At 34.8% G+C, this 22,042-nt stretch overlaps 1 protein-coding gene across 1 annotated transcript in view; it reads right to left on the bottom strand.

The window, feature by feature from the left end:
- The window catches only part of LOC123546540 (insulin-degrading enzyme-like), a 109,848-nt gene that overhangs the window by 43,212 nt on the left and 44,594 nt on the right, over window positions 1-22,042 (bottom strand). The window contains exons 21-23 of the mRNA XM_045332906.2: window positions 21,483-21,574; window positions 18,915-19,026; window positions 15,129-15,296 (exon numbers count right to left, since the gene is read on the bottom strand). Of these exons, the coding sequence (XP_045188841.2) occupies window positions 15,129-15,296; window positions 18,915-19,026; window positions 21,483-21,574 (372 nt within the window). The remainder of the gene's footprint in view (window positions 1-15,128; window positions 15,297-18,914; window positions 19,027-21,482; window positions 21,575-22,042) is intronic.

The following is a 22,042-nucleotide window of genomic DNA, read 5'->3' as shown; positions in this document are numbered from 1 at the left end:
TTCTATGAATGAATTGTCTAGCTGTTACCATCTAAATTTATTCAACATTCTTTACAATGCAGAAGATGAATCTGAAAATATCAGAATGGCAACTGAACAAGGGTTGCACAGTAACAACAACTGTTGGAAATATCCTTAAGAAATTGAAGATATTCTTTTTTTATTCAGTTCATAAAGTACCTTTATGCAAATGAGTAAAACCCTTTGAAAACCGAGGCAATAATGTTGAGGAGAAGATGGAAATTGCTACAGGCTAAGGATACTGGATGTCAAATTAAAGAATACAGCTTACTGCTTAACCTTTAGGCTGCTGGCGGCGAGTGATTCTGCCTTGTGACTAGTACAGACCAAAATCAGCCTGCACAGATTTTCAGTGAACACCCCTTTGAATATAAAGTGGTACTGCCCAAATGAATGATAGACCAATCCATTTAAGAAATTTAATTAGCACGGTAAAGAATAATTAGCCCATTATCTTTTGCTGGCCAATTACACAAAGACTAAAACCGATTTCTGCACATAACAGCTTATCAAATATTGTAGCCAATCTTGCTGATATAAAAAAAATCATAAATTCTGTTTCTCCCAAGGTTGTTTTTTTTACAATCTATAACTGCCATCACTTCAAGAAGCAATAACCACCTACTCAGTTCTAATTTATCAAGCAACTTATAACCAGGTTTTAATCACTCTTTTCAACCAGCATCTGCCATAATTTCTCATTCATAAAGTAACATTGTAATCAGATGGGAGTATTAAATTGATTTCAGCTATAAAATCTTCTAGAATGTGGTGTTCTGTAATAGTTTTATGTCAATTTTGAAATACACATACGTATTTTAATATTTCTATTAAGGCGCTAAAAACAGTTCTATACAAATTGTAGCAAAAAAATTAAAAATTGGCTCCAATTTCTTGTGATATATCCTATTTCCAATATCTTGAGAAAATCTCCAGAACAGACTGGCTTCTGGCTCCTATCAAATTACAGTAAGATATAATATATTTTAAATAATAAAAAAAAAATATTAAACTAGAATGTGTCTGTAGGACACAGGGTGTGCCCCCACAGGTACATTAGTCACAAATAAGGGACAATAACTCAAATGTTTGCAGTCTTAAGGGGGTAGAGCCTCAACAAACACTTTATATAAAGTATTCATTATTCTAGCCATATACTTCTTGAGCTATAAGCATCACAAACAAAAAATCCACTATTTTGGCTATTTCAAGGGCTGTAACTCTGTAATTAGCATTAAAATATCAAGAAGAATGCCAAGTGTGCAAGGTCACATCATGATTAAGACTCATGTATGGTTTCATGTATTTACATCAAATACTTTTTGAGCCAGGCACGTCATTGGGGAAAATAAGCATTTTTGACTATTTCAGGGACCATAACTTTGGAAATAGGGGGTGGAGCCAGACGAAAAATAGAAGGTGCACAAGTTCATATCATGATAAAGACTCATGCAAGTTTTCATCAATTTATATGAAACATTTTTTGAGCTAGACATGTCACAAGGTGAAAATGTGAATTTTTGACTATTTCAGGGGCAGTAACTCTGACCATAACTTTGGAAATAGGGGCTGGACCCAGAAGAAAAATAGAAGGTGCGCATGTTCATATTATGATAAAGACTTATGCAAAGTTTCATCAATTTAAAATATGGAATACTTTTTGAACTTAAGGCACATCACAAGGTGAAAATGTGCATTTCTGACTATTTCAGGGGCCGTAACTCTGAAAATAGGGGGCGGAGCAAGACAAAAAATAGAAGGTGCACAATTTCATATCATGTTAAGACTCATGCAAAGTTTCATCAATTTATATGAAATACTTTTTGAGCTAGGTGCATCACAAGGTGAAAAAATGTGCATTTTTGACCATTTCAGGCGCCATAACTCTGGAAATAGCGGTTGGAGCAAGATGAAAAATAGGGGGTGTGCAAGTTCATATCATGATAAAGGCTCATGCAAGGTTTCATCAATTTGTATCAAATACTTTTTGAACTAGGCACGTCAAAAACTTCGGACGGATGGGAGGATGGAAACACGGACTGACAAGACCAAATCTATATGCCCCTTTACTCAGTTGTGGGAGCACAAAAATCAAAATGAAATATCATTAACAGTCAAGAGGTACGTAATCTAGTGTTATTGATACTGTTGATTTATGCCAGATGAAAATTTTGATTCCACTCTAATCTTGATGCAGAAGGTAAATAATTCAAATGATTGACCATTCTGTAAGTGCTTACTTCGAAAAAGGTATAAAATAAAATGCAAGTGACAGACCATAACATACATTCATAGTTCACTTAAGTATGAAGGAAAATGCAAGTGACTGATCAAACTGTAAATGCTTAATTAACATAGGTACAAAATAAAATGCAAGTGACAGACCTGATAACATACACTGAATTTCATAGTTCAGTTAAATATAATGGAAATTGCAGGTGACTGACCAAACTGTAAATGTTTAATTCACATAATACACTCTATGAAGAGAAAGTCACCTTTTTCGGCGACGCCGTCTAAATTCGTTTTCGTTTTCATATGCCACGTGACTTCAGTTTGCCAATCAAACTACTTGATAACGCATTATAGATAATTTATCAAAACGGAAGATTTATGCAACACTCTGCCTGATTGGACGAGAGTGTCAATTTCTTTCACTCTGTTGACTGTGCTACGCTGAGTGAAATGTAGACAAAGCGTTTATCCTAAACGACGCTGCTCACAGTTTTAAAGCCAACTTTGGCTCAGTATATTTAGCAAGAGTATTGATATATCTCAAAATAATAAGTAAGTTTAATAAAGATGATAAAAACCTGTTCAAATACCAACATATACCAAATTAAAGAAAGAGCTGAATACGGTCTGCGTATCACATGAATAAGGGTGTGATAAGAGTCTTTTATGTAGAGAAGTGCTTTTTAAAAGATTTTCCTTGTTACAATTGTCGTCAGTATATGAAAAGGTTTCTTGCTTTTGTGACTTATTCAGTTTGCATATTAAAATGAGTACTTGTTTGCTTTGATATATTTGTTACAAATTATTTAACTGATTTGTTATATATGAATATTTTTTTTTAGTATTGTATGCAAGTATTGAACTCAGTTGAAATCTGTTTCATTATATATATGCTATATAATGACTGAATCTCATTTTACACTGAAATGAAGGTACGTTGCATACAGTTTATCTATGTGATATAACTACGGTCAAACTTTGCTTATGCGGTCAAAATTTGCTTATGAAACAGAAATATTGAAATAATAACAATTGTATGTTTTGCTTGAACTTCACTTTTAATAGGTGTGACGTCATTGTCCAAAGATTCACGAATAGCGAATATGCATTTGTTAAAGCGGGATAAGTTAGCCTATTTTAGAAATAAATAAAAATAATAAATAAAAAAATCCTTTGATTTTTTCTCATGTATTCTAATCAAACTTGATTTGTAGCATCTTTATTAGGCCCGCAGCCAACTTTGTTCAGCTGGGACATTTGACCCCTTTTAGGGGCTGCTAGAGCTAAAACTAGAAATGCCTTTATACAGCGCCTCATGAACAGCTTGGTGGATCTTTGTCATACTTGGTCTGGAGCATCATTATAAGGTCCTCTTCCAAATTTATTTATAAAGGAACTTGGGCCCTATTAGGGACCACTATAGCTAAAAGTAGATATGCCTTTCTTCGCATTAACCACTAAAATGTAATGGATTTTTATCAAACTCGATGTGTAACAATATCGTAAGGTCTTCTGCTATTTTGTTACAAATGGGGATAGGGACCAATTTAGCTAAATATATAAAAACGTTTAATGACCTCTTCTCATGAACCGCTTTATGAATCTTCATCGAACTACTGCTGTAATTATTCGTCTAAGGATAAACGAAACAAAATTGCAACCCTACGAAACCTTTGCGAAAAATTAAAAGAGAACCATTTAAATTGTTAAAGTGCGGTGTTTAGTTTTGCAATTTGAAAAATGTTAGATGAAAGATGAATGTTAGATGAAAAATTTATAAACTTCTTTCCTTATTACAATTCGCCGACCATCATTTTTAAAGATATTTCTTGTTTGTATAATGTGATCTATTTCTTTGACTTAATTGCTCTATTACGTCAAAACCCTGTCAGTAAAGAGAGATTATTGGTCACCAGCTGATCCACTAGGATTCCTGCAGATATAATACCCTTTTTAATACATTCTAATAACTAAAACTTGAAAAATCAAGAAAGTTACGCATGTGATATATATTTAAAAGGTCTTTTTTTCAAGTTAATATCAGTATTATACCATAAATAAAGCAAGATATCTGCAGTACCTTCCAAGCAGATAGTCACCTTTCAACCTTTGGTATTTTATGTAACATTACTTTCAATATGCAGGCAACCAACATTCTGGGGGGGGGGGGGGGGGGAGTACATCAGATAATTTGAAAAATTCTAAGATTTCCTTAACAACCTGATGACTTTCACAAGTAATACATGATCACTATAGCAACTTAATAGCACTTCAAAGCAACACCGTGGGGATCACAGTAACAGTACAAGAAAAAAAACCCCTCTGCATCTTTGATTTCAAATTAGCAGGTCTATAGATATCTTCCACTTCATGTCTCCTCGAAGATATAAAGTACTTTTGCTATTAATCATTAGATACAGCATGTCCAAACAGTTCAACAAGTACATTAGACAGTTCAAAAGTACAAGGAAGTTCATATATGCAAGAGCACAAAACAAGTTTGATTCCAAAATGTGCTATTAAGATAAAATGGCTGGAAGTTGCTTGTACTTAATTATATGAGCCGTGCCATGAGAAAACCAACATAGTGGGTTTGCGACCAGCATGGATCCAGACCAGCCTGCGCATCCGCGCAGTCTGGTCAGGATCCATGCTGTTCGCTTTTAAAGCCTATTGGTATTAGAGATACTGTTAGCGAACAGCATGGATCCTGACCAGACTGCGCGGATGCGCAGGCTGGTCTGGATCCATGCTGGTCGCAAACCCACTATGTTGGTTTTCTCATGGCACGGCTCAATTATTAAATTATTTTCAAATCCCCCAATGAATGTTGAAATTACAGCCTGGACAAGAATATACACGGACACATGCATACACGGAAGGACAGTGCAATTTTAATATGCCCACAACTTGGGGGCCGGCGGGCATAAATATGTTTGTTTTTCATGTAAGATTGTATCTTACACCTCAGAACACCTGATTTTTCAAAAACCAGATTTTACGTTTCCACAAGTGGCAACTCAGGAAGATATGTGGTGTTCATGACCTGGTAAAATATTTTTCAACATCAGACTTAAATAAAACAAAAGTTTGTTCTAGAAATCAGAAGAAAGGATTTATTTTTTTGTCCGCTGCTAAACGTTTTATTTTATTAGCCTAACCAAGTTTTCCACAAGAAGCATTATATTAAAGACGTGTTTTCCCACTGTGTGATAAAAATGTGAATGACTTATTATGTTTCTTTGTTTGAAGCAGTTTTTTAATGTCATTTCTCAACAGAATTCCAGTTATGTAACCTTAATCTGTTAAATCTGACATTATTCAGGGATCTCATACTAGTATCGTTCACTAATTACTTCCTCCGTAAATTACAGGAAAATAACAAATGAGCCACACCATGAGAAAACCAACATAGTGCATTTGCGACCAGCATGGATCTAGACCAGCCTGCGCATCCGCGCAGTCTGGTCAGGATCCATACTGTTCGCTTTCAAACCCTATTGTAACAAGCAAATTCGATGAATTGGTATCCCCCGCCGAAAGGGTTTGTGGTGAGGAATGGCAAAAAGATATATCCGGCAAAAAGTTAAGGATGTTAATAAGAAGCAAATAATTTCATTAGTCAAAATCAATTTAACAGAAAACAAATGTTTAATTAAAGAGTACATAATAAATGTATGATACTTTGATCCTGACTTAAGAATTTATTTTGAATGGGATATGCTTAGTGTAATAAGCTTAGCTTTTAAAATTAAATGCAGTTAATTGAAATGTGAGCTTGAAGTTTAACTTGAATGAAATATTGTCTTTGAGTGGTTTGGCACCAGGTGTTGCTGTTTTACATGTACATTTGAACTTAAAAGATCAGATGTCCTTAAGAGAACACAGGTAAGATATCTTGAAACGGCTGAGGGCAAGGTTTGTGCAGTCACAACTTAACATGTTGAAGGTTTGAACATTTAAAAAAAAAAAAAAAAAAGGGAATGGAAATATATATATCTATATATAGATATATGTATATATTTATTTTTTTAGGGGGTGGGGGTGCAGGGGAATGGGAGAGGAAACAAAATTTCACATGTTGATTATAAATATTGATTGAAAATTAAAAATTAAAAAAAAAAAAAAAAGGTAAAAGGGTGAAGTTGGAGGGGGGGGGCAGAGGATGCATGATCAGTGGTGGGCATGACTGGATGGGGAAGTGAGGTGGGGGAATGGTACAACTTAGAAGGTTTGAAAAAAATCTAAAATAAGAAATGAAAAAAAAAAAAAAATTTGGGGGGGGGGGGGGGGGGGGGGGGGTGTGACCAAGGCAAGTGGGTGACCAGGTGTGGGTGCGCAACTTCACATGTTTATAATAAATGTTCACAGAAAAGAATGAAAGAAATTTAATAAAATTCTGCCAAATGGTAAGTTTGTAATGTACAAATATGCGGATTTTTAGACAATTAAAGGGCAATAACTCTGAAGTTACAAAAAGAAATCCTTACAAAATTGTCTGTGCACAACCACATTATAGTGCTCTAAATTCTGTTAAAGTTTCATAGTTCTAGGTCAAATATGTCAAAAGTTATGATGCAGAAATTGGCATATCTATAGATCTATAGTACCCTATACAGTTAACACTAGAAACTTCTAAGGGCCATAACTCTGGTGTTACTTGGGCAATCTGTCTGAAACTTGATGGGCCCCATAACCTCATAGTGGTGAACATGTATATGAAGTTTGTTTGAAAAAAATCTAAAATAAGGAATGAATTTTTTTTTTTTTTTTTTTTTGGGTGGGGGGGGGGGGGGGGGTCAGGGGATAAGGGGGGGGGTGTGTGATCAAGGTAAGGGGGGGACCAGGTGTGGGTACACAACTTCACATGTTTACAATAAATGTTCATGGAAAAGAATGAAAGAAATTTAATGAAATTGTACCAAATGGTAAGTTTGTTATGTACAAATATGTGGATTTTTATACAATTAAAGGGCAATAACTCTTAATTTACAAATAAATCCAAATGAAATTGTGTGTACACAACCACATTATGGTGATCTAAATTCTGTTTAAGTTTCATAGTTCTAGGTCAAATATATCAAAAGTTATGATGCAGAAATTGCCATATTTATAGTACCCTATATAGTTAACACTAGAAACTTCTAAGGGCCATAACTCTGGTGTTACTTGGGCAATCTGACTGAAACTTGACGGGCCGCAAGAACTCATTGTGGTGAACATGTATATGAAGTTTTAAATAAATATTCCCAACCATTTCCTAGATATGGCTCCGGACGGACGGACGGAAAGACGGAAGGACGGACGGAAAGACGGACGGAAGGACGGACGGACGGACGGACGGACGACGCCAAAACTATATCCCTCCGACTTTCGTCGGGGGATAATAAGAAAAACCGTTAGTGAACAGTATGGATGCAGACCAGACTGCGCGGATGGTCTGGATCCATGCTGGTTGCAAATGCATTATGTTGGCTTTCTCATATGACTTCACACAGAATGTCTCCTACAGAAGTGTCACTGACTTCTAATCCATTTCTTATTCTTACTACCTGAAATTTCATTGTAATTTTCAAATATTATCTTACCACATTATTAAATATTTCACTGTTAATATAACAACAAAGTCATGTTAACTGTACATTGTTAGATTTTACTAAATATTCATCAGTATTTCAAATGTTCATTTAATGTTCACGATTTTCATTCACTACCCCACACATAACAAATAATAGCTAAAACATAATCATTAACTATTTTTTCCTATTTTATATCAATTAAGAGTAATACGTGACTTCTTTCAGGATCTTTATACAGGTTTTTGTCAATAGCAATTACCAGATATCAAATATAACATGTTAATGGTCTGTCTTTTTGAGAGTGAGAAAAGGTTAAATGAATTCATATTAAAGTACACACAATTTCTATCATGCTATCAAAATACTTCTATGTACTTCAAACTCTGGGTGATCAACAGCTATACGTAATTCTTAGGATACTTACAGAACCTGACTCATATATTATACACAGGTCATACAAAAATGCAACAACTGTTGTAAATTGTCATATAATACAGATTAATTCATTGTTCTCTGATTTTTCCAGTTGCAACAGGACATTTTTTAACCTTTAACCCGCTGAATTGCTAAAATGGACAGGTCCATTATTCATGTTGGCCAATACCGTTTATTAGCTCGACTATTCGAAGAATAGTCTAGCTATTCTACTCACCCTGGCGTCGGCGTCGGTGTCGGCGTTGGCGTCGGTGTCGGCGTCACACCTTGATTAAGTTTTTGCATGCAAGTACATACAGCTATCATTTAAAGGCATATAGCTTTGAAACTTATTTATTCTTTTTCTAGGTCAATTACCAACCTCACTGGGTCAAGTTCCATAACTCTAATATGTATTTTGAGCAAATAATGCCCCCTTTTGGACTTAGAAAATTCTGGTTAAAGTTTTACATGCAAGTTACTATCTCCAAAACTAATGCAGATATTGAATTGAAACTGCACACGTGTCTTCGGGGTTATAAAACTAGTCGATAGCACCAAGTCCCATAACTCTGACCTTCATTTTGGCCAAATTATGCCCCCTTTTGGACTTAGAAAATTCTGGTTAAAGTTTTGCGTGCAAGTACATACAGCTATTACTAAAAGGCATATAGATTTAAAACTTATTTTATCTTTTTCTAGATCAATTACCTACCTCACTGGGTCAAGTCCCATAACTCTGACATGTATTTTGGCCAAATTATGCCCCCTTTTGGACTTAGAAAATTCTGGTTAAAGTTTTACATGCAAGTTACTATCTCCAAAACTAATGCAGATATTGAATTGAAACTTCACATGTGTCTTCGGGGTTATCAAACTAGTTGATAGCACCAAGTCCCATAACTCTGACCTTTAATTTGGCCAAATTATGCCCCCTTTTTGACTTAGAAAATTCTGGTTAAAGTTTTGCGTGCAAGTACATACAGCTATTACTAAAAGGCATATAGATTTGAAACTTATTTTTTCTTTTTTTAGATCAATTACCTACCTCACTGGGTCGAGTCCCATAACTCTGACATGTATTTTGGCCAAATTATGCCCCCTTTTGGACTTAGAAAATCCTGGTTAAAGTTTTACATGCAAGTAACTATCTCCAAAACTACTACAGATATTAAATTGAAACTTCACATGTGTCTTCGGGGTTATAAAACTAGTTGATAGCACCAAGTCCCATAACTCTGACATGTATTTTGGGCAAATTATGCCCCCTTTTGGACTTAGAAAATCCTGGTTAAAGTTTTGCGTGCAAGTACATACAGCTATTACCAAAAGGCATATAGCTTTGAAACTTATTTATTCTTTTTCTAGGTCAATTACCAACCTCACTGGGTCAAGTTCCATAACTCTTAACATGTATTTTGAGCAAATTATGCGCACTTTTGGACTTAGAAAATTCTGGTTAAAGTTTTACATGCAAGTTACTATTCCCAAAACTAATGCAGATATTGAATTGAAACTTAATATGTTTCTTCGGGGTTATAAAACTAGTTGATAGCACCAAGTCCCATAACTCTGATATGTATTTTGGTCAAATTATGTCCCCTTTCGAACTTAAAACTCTTTTGTTTTTAACATTTTGGGTAATAATTTCCTGCTTCTGTGACAATATTTCGAATAGTCGAGCTTGGCTGTCTTATGGACAGCTCTTGTTATTAAAAGGGTGTTCACTGAAAATTTACTGACTGAATACCATGATCTTTGTCTGCACTGAGTGCAAAGACAGAATCACTTACAAGTGAATGAAAAGTCAATGACAACAGTAATTATAGACTGCTGTGAATATATTTTATTCTAATGTGAAAAAAAAATGCCCTCACTTACTGCGCAAATTGAACCTGCCATTGCATTATTATCGAATTACAAAATAGATAAAACTGTTTTATAATATATTGTGCTATAGTTCTGTCATAAAAGTATTTCTTTAAAAGTTTATCATGAACTTTTGGAATTTTATAGCCAATATCACCTACCAAAAGTTGTAGAAAACAAACTTTTATTAGTTTTAAATGTCAGTCCATAGATAGGGTGCACAACACTTTGGATAAAAAATACCCAATTTATTTAATGCTAACACAATAATGTATAACAAGAGGGCTAAGATGGCCCTAGGTCACTCGCCTGAGTAACACACCATAACAATGTAAACATGTTTGACCTAGTGATTTTATTGAGACAAATATTCTGACAAATTTTCATTAAGATTGGAGCCAAAAAACAGCCACATGACCCAGATTCACATTTGTTCAAGATTTCATAAAAACAAACATTCTGAAAAAGTTTCAGGAAGATTGGAGTCAAAAAGTGGCCTCTGAGTGTATACAAGTTTTTCCTTTAATCTGACCTAGTGATCTAGTTTTTGACCCCCCATGACCCAGACTCGAAATCATATAAGACTTAATGATTACCAAGTTTTATGAAGACTGAATAAAACATATAGCCCCTAGAGTGAAAATAAGCTTATTCTTTGATCTGACCTAGTGACCTGGTTTTGACCCCATGTGACCCAGATAAAAATTCCTCCGAGATTTCATGCAAAAAAACATTCTGATAAAATTTTAATGCACATCAAATGAAAAATGCAGTCCCTATTGCATACACAAGGTTTTTCTTTGATTTTAACAGGTGACCTAGTTTTTGACCCTAGATGACCCAGACTCCAAATTGGGCTACAGATCATCAAGACAAACATTCTGATTAGGTTTCATAAAGATTGAATAACAACTGTGGCCTCTAGTGTGTTCACAAGCTTTTCCTTTGATTTGACCGGGTGACCTAGTTTTTGACCCTTAGCTTTTCATTTGATCTGGCATTCTGACCTAGTTTTGACCCACCATGACCCAGTTTCGAACTTGAACTAGAGATTATCAAGACAAACATTGTGGCAAAGTTTCATAAAGATTGGGTCAAAACTGTGGCCTCTAGAGCGTTCACTAGGCAACTGTTGATGGACGACGCACAACGCATGCCAGACAATGACCGGTCACAAATGCTTAATTGAGCTAGAAAGTTGTAAAACATTGGCTGTGGACTAGGGGAGTGACCCACTGCTGAAAATTAATGACAAAGTAAGAAATTCCATCTATTTGTACAACTTTTAATTTTTTGCAGCCATAAGAACTATCAACAGTTCTGCTTTGTCTGTTCAGGGTTTATTAAAGGTTTAAAAAATTAAAAGAAAATACAGAAACCTTTGAATACTAAAAAGAATAAATTTCATACAGGGATAAATTTCACCTTAAATCCAACTATTCACTTAGTTAAAGACGTCTGAAGTCTGTCAACTATGGCAAATATGTATTTTGATGAATCAAACAAAATTAAATCTTAAAAGTTTGTAAAAACAAAACCTAACTCAAACGTTTTAAATGTATTACTGTTCTTTGATGTATGAGCTGTTTAGCTATGACTAGATACACAACAGGTAATTTCAAATGTTGAACCAGTTTATTTGGTTTTACTGCAGTAACATCCACACAATCATCAACAAATCCAAAGCCATGTTTTAGCTTATAATCCTAAGTCTTTTTATACTGCAATGTAACAAAAATGTACATCTTGTATTATCTCGACAAAAAGTTTGTTCAGTATCATCTTTTAAGAGCTGAATTGCTTTAAATATTGGAACTTTTGTTCACAAACTTTCAAGAAAACATTTCAGTTTTTATCACATTTGGGAACAAGGGAAATAAATCCATTTTAAAAAAACTTTTGTTTTTGCAGGATTTGAATAACCTGCAGATTGGCATCATACACTAGATCTACTACTGTTTAAATACTAATCTAACTTACATAAATAAGTGACAGACTTTAAGTATGCCACAATGAGTAATCCTCACAAATGGCCACCAGGATCAAGGTAAATTGAAGAAAATCATAAATAAATACTAGAACTTCCTGAAAATTTTTATTTTATCTCCTATCATTGACTCCTAAGATGTCTTAAAGAAAAAAGAGATTTACATTCCAAGAATTATGACCATTAGTCAATGTCTATTAAACATTCAAAAAGGTAAGCTGGTCTCAGAAGACTTTGTCCCACTAGATATTTATTACCTGGCCGTGATACCTTTTAGGCAGCACATTCAATTATATGCATAATACCGTCAGATTCCACTTTTTTCACAACAGGGTTCCTGGCCAAACCCATAGTTGTGTGTCCTTGGGCAAGACACTATTTTGACCTAGTTGTAAAAGGGTACAAGTAAACTGCTGATGGTAAGGTATAATTGGTTTATTCTATTCTTTTATTCTATTCTAAAAAAATAGGTCACACAAAATCTCTACAGAGCTTATGATAATCATTTCACAAAGCCATCATAAATAAAATATATCTTTCCCTTTTTACCTTGTAACTGTCAGCCTCATTTTGAATACTTGATGCAAATATTGAATTTACTGATATAATTCTTAACATAAATTATTAAAGATACCTTCAACATTAAACAAGAGGGCCATGATGGCCCTATATTGCTCACCTGTTATCATTGCACTTGAGGACAAGAAGGTCCTCAGAAAAAATATCTAAGTCCAAAAGACAGGAACAACAAAGGGAAGGAATTTAACCAAAAAGAAAAAAAAAATCTTACAAGGTATAGATATGTTAAAATACACCTAAATATTGGAGGTATCATCCATGTTGTACCACAGAAAACTCAGGTCTCGTATTTTCCCTACGGCCAATAATAAAAAAGTTACTACAATAAGCTATTTATAGTAACGTAAAAGGGAAGTAATTAAAAAAAAAAAATACTGTAAGTGGACAAAAGAAGGATCTGCCAAATAAATCTGTTGACATAAATGAAATTTCAGATCAGTATCTTCATAAGTTATGGAGATATAACATTTAAATTTGAAATAAAGGGAGGTAATTTGACATAAAATCAGTCCATAGTTATCTACCCTGATTGTCTCAGTCCAACTAATAACAATAATGAAATTTCAAATAAGTCCTGTAAGTACTTACTGATATAAATCCATTTTGATTACAATCAGGGGAGATAATCAGATATAAAATAACTCTGGAACATATGATTGGATCTGATTTGTCATGGAATCCAAGATTTATTGTTGCTGAAGATATTTTGGAAGTTTGTATCAAATAAAACCATAAATGAAGTCTCTATATGGCTGCAAAAGCCAAAATAGCCAATTTTGGACCTTTAAGGGGCCATAACTCTGGAACCCAAGATGGAATCTGGCCAGTTGAAGAAAGGAAGCAAGATCTTGTGGTGATACAAGTTCGGTGCAAGTTTGGTTAAAATCATACCAAAAATGAAGCTGCTATTGTGCAGACAAGGTCAAAATAGCTAATTTTGGCCCTTTCAGGGGCCATAACTCTGGAACCCATTATGGGCTCTGGCCGGTTCAAGAAAGGAACCGAGATCTTATGGTGACAGAAGTTTTGTGCAAGTTTGATTGAATTCAAATCATAAATGAAGCTGCTATTGTGCAGACAAGATCAAAATAGCTAATTCTGGCCCTTTCAGGGGCCATAACTCTAGAACCCACAAAGGGGTCTGGCCAGTTCAAGAAAGGAACTGAGATCTTATGGTGATACAAGTTGTGTGCAAGTTTGGTTAAAATCAAATCATAAATGAAGCTGCTATTGTGCAGACAAGGTCAAAATAGCAAATTCTGGCCCTTTCAGGGGCCATAACTCTGGAACCCATAATGGAATCTGGCCAGTTCATGAAAGGAACCAAGATCTTATGGTGATACAAGTTGTGTGTCAGTTTGGTAAAATTCAAACCATAAATAAAGCTGCTATTGTGCAGACAAGGTCAAAATAGCTAATTTTGGCCCTTTCAGGGGCCATAACTCTGGAACCCATAATGGGATCTGGCCATTTAAAGAAAGGAACCGTGATCTTATGGTGATACAAGTTGTGTGCAAGTTTGGTTAAAATAAAATCATAAATGAAACCACTATCGTGCAGACAAGAAATTGTTGACGGACGGACGCACGCACGACAGACGAAGGGTGATCACAAAAGCTCACCGTGTCACTATGTGACAGGTGAGCTAAAAACAAAAACTTTTTACCAGCCATGCAAGCATACAGAATAATTAAGACTTCTATTTGGTTCTTGCAAAATTAAGAAAAGAAAATTCAAAAACCTGTTGGTGTATCAAATAATGTAAAATCATTTAATTTTGTGGGCATGAAATTTCATGGTTTTGGTCAAAATGGCAATTTCGTGGGAATATGAATTTGTGGATTTCGACTTTTGAACATAAAATGAATGGGAATTTTACTTGTTTGTTGGGATTAAATTTCGTGGATTGACTCAACCACAAAATCCACAAAAATTAGTCCCCCCCCTGAATATTAATGATTTCACAGTAGCAGACTCACTATTTTTCATATTGTTAGTGGTACTGAAACAAAATTTCAATGTAGGGATAACGCATGTTTTTTTGTATTATAACACCTGCAGAATCCAGAGGGATTGGTCTGCAAATGTTATAACACGAAATGAACATGCGCTAACACTATTCTAGCATAAAACGCGTAGAAACTGCTGATAAACGGATAAAATGTCTCTCAACGTCATTAATTTTCCACCAAATGCGCGGGAATGTCTAAGTTGTTTTTTACGTTGACATCATTTCGTTTTGAATTATCTGTTTTGGGGCTGAATGACGTTTACGCTTTGCCACAGAACGCGCATATATAAAAAGGTGTTATAACAGCACGCGAGCGCGAGAATCTCTCTGTTAACACACGTTTTCTCTCCTGTTAAAACACCCCCGAAAAGTGACAAGAACAGCAGTTTTATACTAGAATGATAATTTGAACTTAATTATAGAATACACATACCTAACTGTTCCTTTGTTCTTAGTATATTGAAACAAGGTTCACTGATAATTTGCACAAATAATTCGAGCAGCATGTTGGTGTTGGTAGCCTGTTGTCCACACTGGTAGTATATCTCTATACTGGAACTCTTATGTACAGAGTTTGTCTCCTGATATATATAATAACAACCTGGAAAACAAAGAATCAGTTTATGTCACCAAAACAGCTAAATTAATAAAACATCTTTCCAGCTTGTATATAGTATAGGACTATCAAGTATCCCTGTACTACAGGCATTATTTTAGAAACCAGCCAGAATAGGTATGATCCCAACCTCTGCAAGCTATATGGAAGAATTTGATAAAAGAATGAGGCTCAAGCCTACAGCAGGAAGAGATATATAATTCTAAATCAGCTACCAAAAATGTAATCAGGGATCGACCTTAAAGACTGCCCTATTGCCCGGAGCAGGTAAAAGTTGAAAGCAGGCAGGCAAAAAATAAAATCATTCTTAGTTGCCCCTCGAAAATATCCCAAGAAATACTTCTCTGAAAATCATGTACCACTGTTTTTGTTGCAATACTGCATTGATAATATTTCATCACATCACTATGTTATACTTGGGCAACCAAAAATTCGGTAAAAAAATAGCTGAAGTTGCCCTTTGGCCAAGTGTACCACAGAGTTAAAGTCAAGTCCTGAGAAATGTTTAGAAGATAAAAGAAATATTGCAGAAAGTCTGTACAAATAGTCTTTGAAGACATACTGCTCCCCACCCCCAGGTATAATCTAGACCCCTCAGTATACAAGTATATCCCAATCCAAGTTCCACTCCCATTCTGATATACAAATATGCTATGATCTGGTTGTTATTTAAAGATCCTCTAACAGCTTTCAATTCAATCCACTTGTCTTGGTATTTGTATTGTATGGATGTGATACCTATGGGTGGTATATGTCATGTATATCTTGATAAATAAATATGTTTAAACCAATTAAACATCAAAACGAATTGTCTTTGTTGTACTGGGGATGCTGCTCAAAACAGATTAATTTAGAATTTTCCTTCATGGAAAACAAAGAATCCATCTTTGTATTGGAGTGTCCTTAACATAGGTTACTAATATATACTATAACCATTCACAGAAATGGTCTGAATTATACATAAATCTGAGACCAATTTCGGTCCTGCTTTACTAACATTTTAAAATTGAAAATTATCAAAACAATTCTATATATCGTATTTTTTTTTATGATGTTTATTTAAAGACACGCTGATAGTGTACTGAAATTTATGAGGGGCATCCAATATGTAATGTTATTCTGTATGTAGTTCCGTAACCGCTTATCAGTTTTAGATGCAGTTTTCGGCACATTATAAAGCAATTTATTGAGAACAAAATGCTATATAAATGATAAAAATCGGCTTGTTCAAAGTAAAAATATAACTATTTTAGTTAGGTGTGCTCAGGTATACTAGACCATAATTATAATTTAGGTTTGTCCTGGGCATCCAGAGTATCAGAAAAATTGAAGAACTTGTAAAATCACAAACTTCTAACATTTTTCTACGAGGTACAGCAATTTGTGATGAGTCTGCGTTTTTTTAAAACTATTTATTGCATTTTTAATTTTACAACACAACTAAAAAATCTAAACTTGAGGTTGATTCCATCTGGAATGGGTGTTGAGAGCGATTAATCAAAGTTGTAAGAACTAATTTCGCAATCGTGAATTAAGATACTAGTATCAACTTAAAATACAAGAATGTTTTAAACGATGATTATCGGGCCTAACAAAATTGCAGAGGCTTATTGTACTCACCTTATCTTTTTTCGAGTAAAAATATACACGCTCAATTTAAAACTGTTATAAACTTTTTTATTTTAGTTTTCATATGTTTTTGTGAAGATCATCATTTGTTTTATCTGCTTAGTCTGAAAAATGAACTATAGTTCTAGCTGTTTATTGTAAAATCAAGGAATTGCATATTACAATCTCAATATTTTGGACGTAAAATTGTCTAGTAAACCAGAGTACACCTCACTCAAATAATTATATTTTTACTTTGAATCTACCAATTTTTATAATTTATTTATCCCCCCTCCAAAGGCGAAGGGGATATTAGAAATGCTCTCCGTCCGTCCGTCCGTCCGTATACAACAATCTTTGTCCGGAGCATAACTCCAAAAGTACTGGAGGGACTTTCTTCAAACTTCATACACTGATAGAACACACTGAGAGGAAGTGCAGTGTGCAAGAACAATAACTCTACCTTGCCTATTTTTTGAGTTATTCCCTTTTATCTTATTTTCTTAAACAATTTTGTCCGGAGCATAACTCCAAAAGTATTGGAGGGATTTTCTTCAAACTTCATACACTGATAGAACACATTGGGAGGAAGTGCAGTGTGCAAGAACAATAACTCTACCTTGCCTATTTTTTGAGTTATTCCCCTTTATCATATTTTCTTAAACTAATTTGTCCGGAGCATATCTTTTTCATGCATGGAGGGATTTTGATATATCTTGGCACAAATGTTCACCACCACGAGATGGAGTGTCAGGCGTAAGAACCAGGTCCCTAGGTCTAAGGTCAAGGTCACACTTAGAGGTCAAAGGATACAAGAATGAAAACCTTGTCCGGAGCATTTCTTCTTCATGCATAGAGGGATTTTGATATAACTTGGCACAAATGTTCACCACCACAAGACAGAGTGTCATGCGCAAGATCCAGGTCCCTAGGTCTAAGGTCAAGGTCACACTTAGAGGCCAATGGTCAGATACAAGAATGACTTTGTCCGAAGCATTTCTTCTTCATGCATGGAGGGTTTTGATGTAACTTGGCACAAATATACACCATCATAAGACGAAGTGTCATGCGCAGTTCCGTTCTTTAGAATTACTTCCCTTTGTTGTTACTTTAAATAGCTATTATTGTAACTTTTCATTACTAGTCGTAGGGAAAATCGAGACCACTTTTCTGTAGTACAACATGCATGCTACATCCAATTTTGAGGTGTATTTTGACCAATCTCTACCTGGTAAAGATTTTTGTGTATGTTTTTTTTTTTTTTTTTTATTAACTTCCCTTAGTTGTTACTATAAATAACTTATATTGTAACAGTTTTATAAGTGACTATAGGGAAAAAACAAGACCACTTTTCTGAGGTACAACATGTGATGTGGACCACAACTGAACGGTTCTTCAAAGCTTTCCCCAAAATATTAATACTTTCAGACACTAACTTGCCAGGAACTTTAGCCTTCAATTATAATATGCCCGGCGTGGGGATTGGCCATGTCTAACATGGCTCTTGTAAAGCATTGTGTTGCCAATTAATTGCTCTATAATGTGCCAAAAACCGCATCTAAAAATGATAAGCGGTTACGGAACTACATACAGAGTAACATTACATACTGAACGCCCCTCGTATTTGAACTGAAAATATCAAACTTGAATTACAGAGTAAACAAAATTTAAAGTGTGAAAAAATGGCTACATTCTATAAACATCTCCCAACCACAAACTATAATAATAATACTGTAGATTGAATAATTTTCATGTCAGGTTTTATTTCATGGTTAGATACTCACAAAAAAAAGAATTTAAGAATTCACTGTATGTCATCATATCACAGCTAATTATTCATGAGTGTTGCTCTAATCATGAGCACTTACGAAAATAATGAGAATATTACTGAATCTGCAGTAATCAGATTTTCTGATCACTAACTAAAGCAATTATAATTTACTGAAAATTATATCTGTTAATGTTCCCATTTCTTGGCTAAAGTTAACCACATACCATCAGGAAGCTGTATCTCTCTAAGACGTCTGCGCTGACTGGGCAACAATTCCTTGGTGGAGACCTGCTCTCTCAGTATGTTCTCTATCAACTCGGTCATCTCTACTGATTTCTACAAACAAAATTATGGTATCTTGGTCACTGTATCAAGTAAGAAAGATGAAATACTGGCAAAAGAGAAATATGAACAGTTCATGTTGAAAACTATCTTTTGAAACACAAGCATAATTCATGTTTTTTTGTGTTTTTTTTTCACATTTTTTACATTTTTGCTAAAACTTGTACTTATGAGCAAAAAAATGTATCATATTTGATTTAAACAAACCCAATTCTGTTATGTTACAAAACATTGAGAATCCTGACTGACTGAAAAAAGCAAATAATCTCAGTTACATTGTGAAAGCATGATGGACAAACATTTCAATTTTAAACCAAGATCACACGATCTCAGTATTTTGAAATAAGACTGAAAACGGAGTATGTTTACTGAAATATTGCAAACAAGCTGCCAGCAAAACCAGGCAGGACAACAGCTACTGGCAGAAACAGACATTTGTTTGTTGGGATTACATTTTGTGGACTAATGCAATCATAAAATGAAGTTAGTCCCCCAAGAATAGCAATGCTTTTACAGATATATACAATCAAGACAAGTTGTCTGAAAATATGTATACTTTCTGGATTGTATGAAAAGTGGCTTTTAGCACTGTTAAAGAAATTAGTTAACCTAACTATATTCTTGCATTTTTATTACTTGCTAGTTCTCCCAGACAAATGACAACTTTTGCAACTACAACAGAGGTGGGGGCATAAATAATTTTAATGCTACTCGCCCACACATAGGGTCAATTTTTTTAACATGCTCATTTCCACCAATTTTTGTATAGAATGTATAATATTATGGGCCGTTCCATGAGAAAATCTGTATTAGTGACACAAAAATCAAAATTGGGATAACAAAATATCCATGAGGAACATCCTTTGTCCTTTCAAATCTCAAAATCTGAAGTAATTATCTTTAACATTTCAAGAGTTACAATGCTTTTAAGTGAGACACCAAAGGCATTTTAAGACGTGACGTTATGAACGTCACAGAAGCAGTATTACGCCGTAATGCATGGTGTGTTTTTTAAAGTCATTAATGCAACATATTATATGTCTCACTTATTAAACATCATACATTTGAATATTAAGAACAGTTTAAGATGATTTTTCTGAAAATTAACTTATCCGTATGTTTTTGGTTTCATGACGGACCATTTATCTATACACCTCCATGTCTTCATGATGTATACATGCTTTGAAATTATCGTTGCCATGGCAACACAAATAACATTTATTTGTAAAATATGGTAAAATTGTATTTGCCTTGGATAACGTTGTTACAATAAAGTTGTTTCTAGATTTTTCATGAACATAAGAAAAACAGTGATTTTCCAGTATTTTAAACTACTTATTATGCAATAATTATATCATGTCACTAATACAGGTTTTCTCATGGAATGCCCCATATATGACACTGAAAAACTGATAAAAGTGGGTGAAAGTAAGTTAAGATATTGGTAAAAAAATGCAAGAATGAAAGTTTTCTGCATTATTTCAAAAGTGTTGTAATAGTTTACAACATTCTGCACAACATTTTTGGTTATTTAGAAGAATACCTAGAAAAAATCTTATGTCAATAAGTTTGTTCCATTAGTAACTATCAGAGTAGATTTGTGAGTAAAACAATTTTTCACCTAAAATGTGTAGGTTAGTTCTTAAACATATTATGGTACATATTAGATGTTGTTGGATTTAACGTCGCGCCGACACATGATAGGTCATATGGCGACTTTCCAGCTTTGATGGTGGAGGAAGACCCCAGGTGCCCCTCCGTGCATTATTTCATCACGAGCGGGCACCTGGGTAGAACCACCGACCTTCCGTAAGCCAGCTGGATGGCTTCCTCACATGAAGAATTCAACGCCTCGAGTGAGGCTCGAACCCACATCGATGAGGGGCAAGTGATTTGAAGTCAGCGACCTTAACCACTCGGCCACGGAGGCCCCGGTACATATTAGAAGACTAGGAATGTTTCCATAGGACATAGATGTCCTTGCTGTGTGATGTAAGGACACACAGAAGTGCTGTGAGTAATTGTCAGTTTACAACAGAACATGTATACTGAAGTTACGGACTGGAAAAGAAATACAACTGTTCATTTTTATTTCATCCTTCAATGATCAAAGATAGCATCATCTTGTTCTAGTGAAAGTTTGTACTAAGTTATCTGAATATCCTTTGCATATTAAAATTATAGTCCAGACCAGAAACTGGGAACATGTGAGGAAGCTGGGGCTGTCAATGGAGTATTTAATGACTTTAATATGGATGACGATAATGGACAATAGTTTAAGTCTGTGTCAACTGTATTTAGTAATAACAGAGACAGAGGTAACTATATCAAAACATTAATTAAGTATAAAAGGGGAAAATGTCTGCAAGTGGACTAGCAATGTGCAGTGTGGAAGAACTGTTTCAAGTTTGAATCAAATCTATTCCAGAAAGAAATGGACAAAAGTTTACCTGTTTCGTTATATTCCCATACACAAGACCTTCAATATACATCTTAGAAAACAGCTGTGGCAGAAATGCTGTAAGCTTCTCTAATGTAACCTCTGAAGAAAAGAAAAAAAAAACACAATGTATATATCAAGTTCAATTTCAACAAGATGCAACTGAGGAAAAAACAAATGAGCCATGCCATGAGAAAACCAACATAGTGGCTTTGCGACCAGCATGGATCCAGACCAGCCTGCGCATCCGCGCAGTCTGGTCAGGATCCATACTGTTCGCTAATGGTTTCTCTAATAATAATAGTCTTTGAAAGCGAACAGCATGGATCCTGACCAGACTGCGCAGATGCGCAGGCTGGTCTGGATCCATGCTGGTCGCAAAGCCACTATGTTGGTTTTCCCATGGCGCGGCTCAAATAAATTTGGAATAAAAAATGTCTCATTACCAACCAAGTTGCATTTCCTAACCAAAAACAAGAAGAGACATCCACATTTGATTAAATTGTTTAAAACTAATACTTTGTTGTTGTTGTGATAATAAATCCATTACACAAGCAGCCACAAAATGGG

Source organism: Mercenaria mercenaria, chromosome 9, assembly GCF_021730395.1.
Source record: "Mercenaria mercenaria strain notata chromosome 9, MADL_Memer_1, whole genome shotgun sequence".
Classification (NCBI taxonomy): Eukaryota; Metazoa; Mollusca; class Bivalvia; order Venerida; family Veneridae; genus Mercenaria; species Mercenaria mercenaria.
The sequence above is the reverse complement of the archived record's forward strand: the minus strand, read 5'-3'. Positions and strand labels throughout refer to the sequence as shown.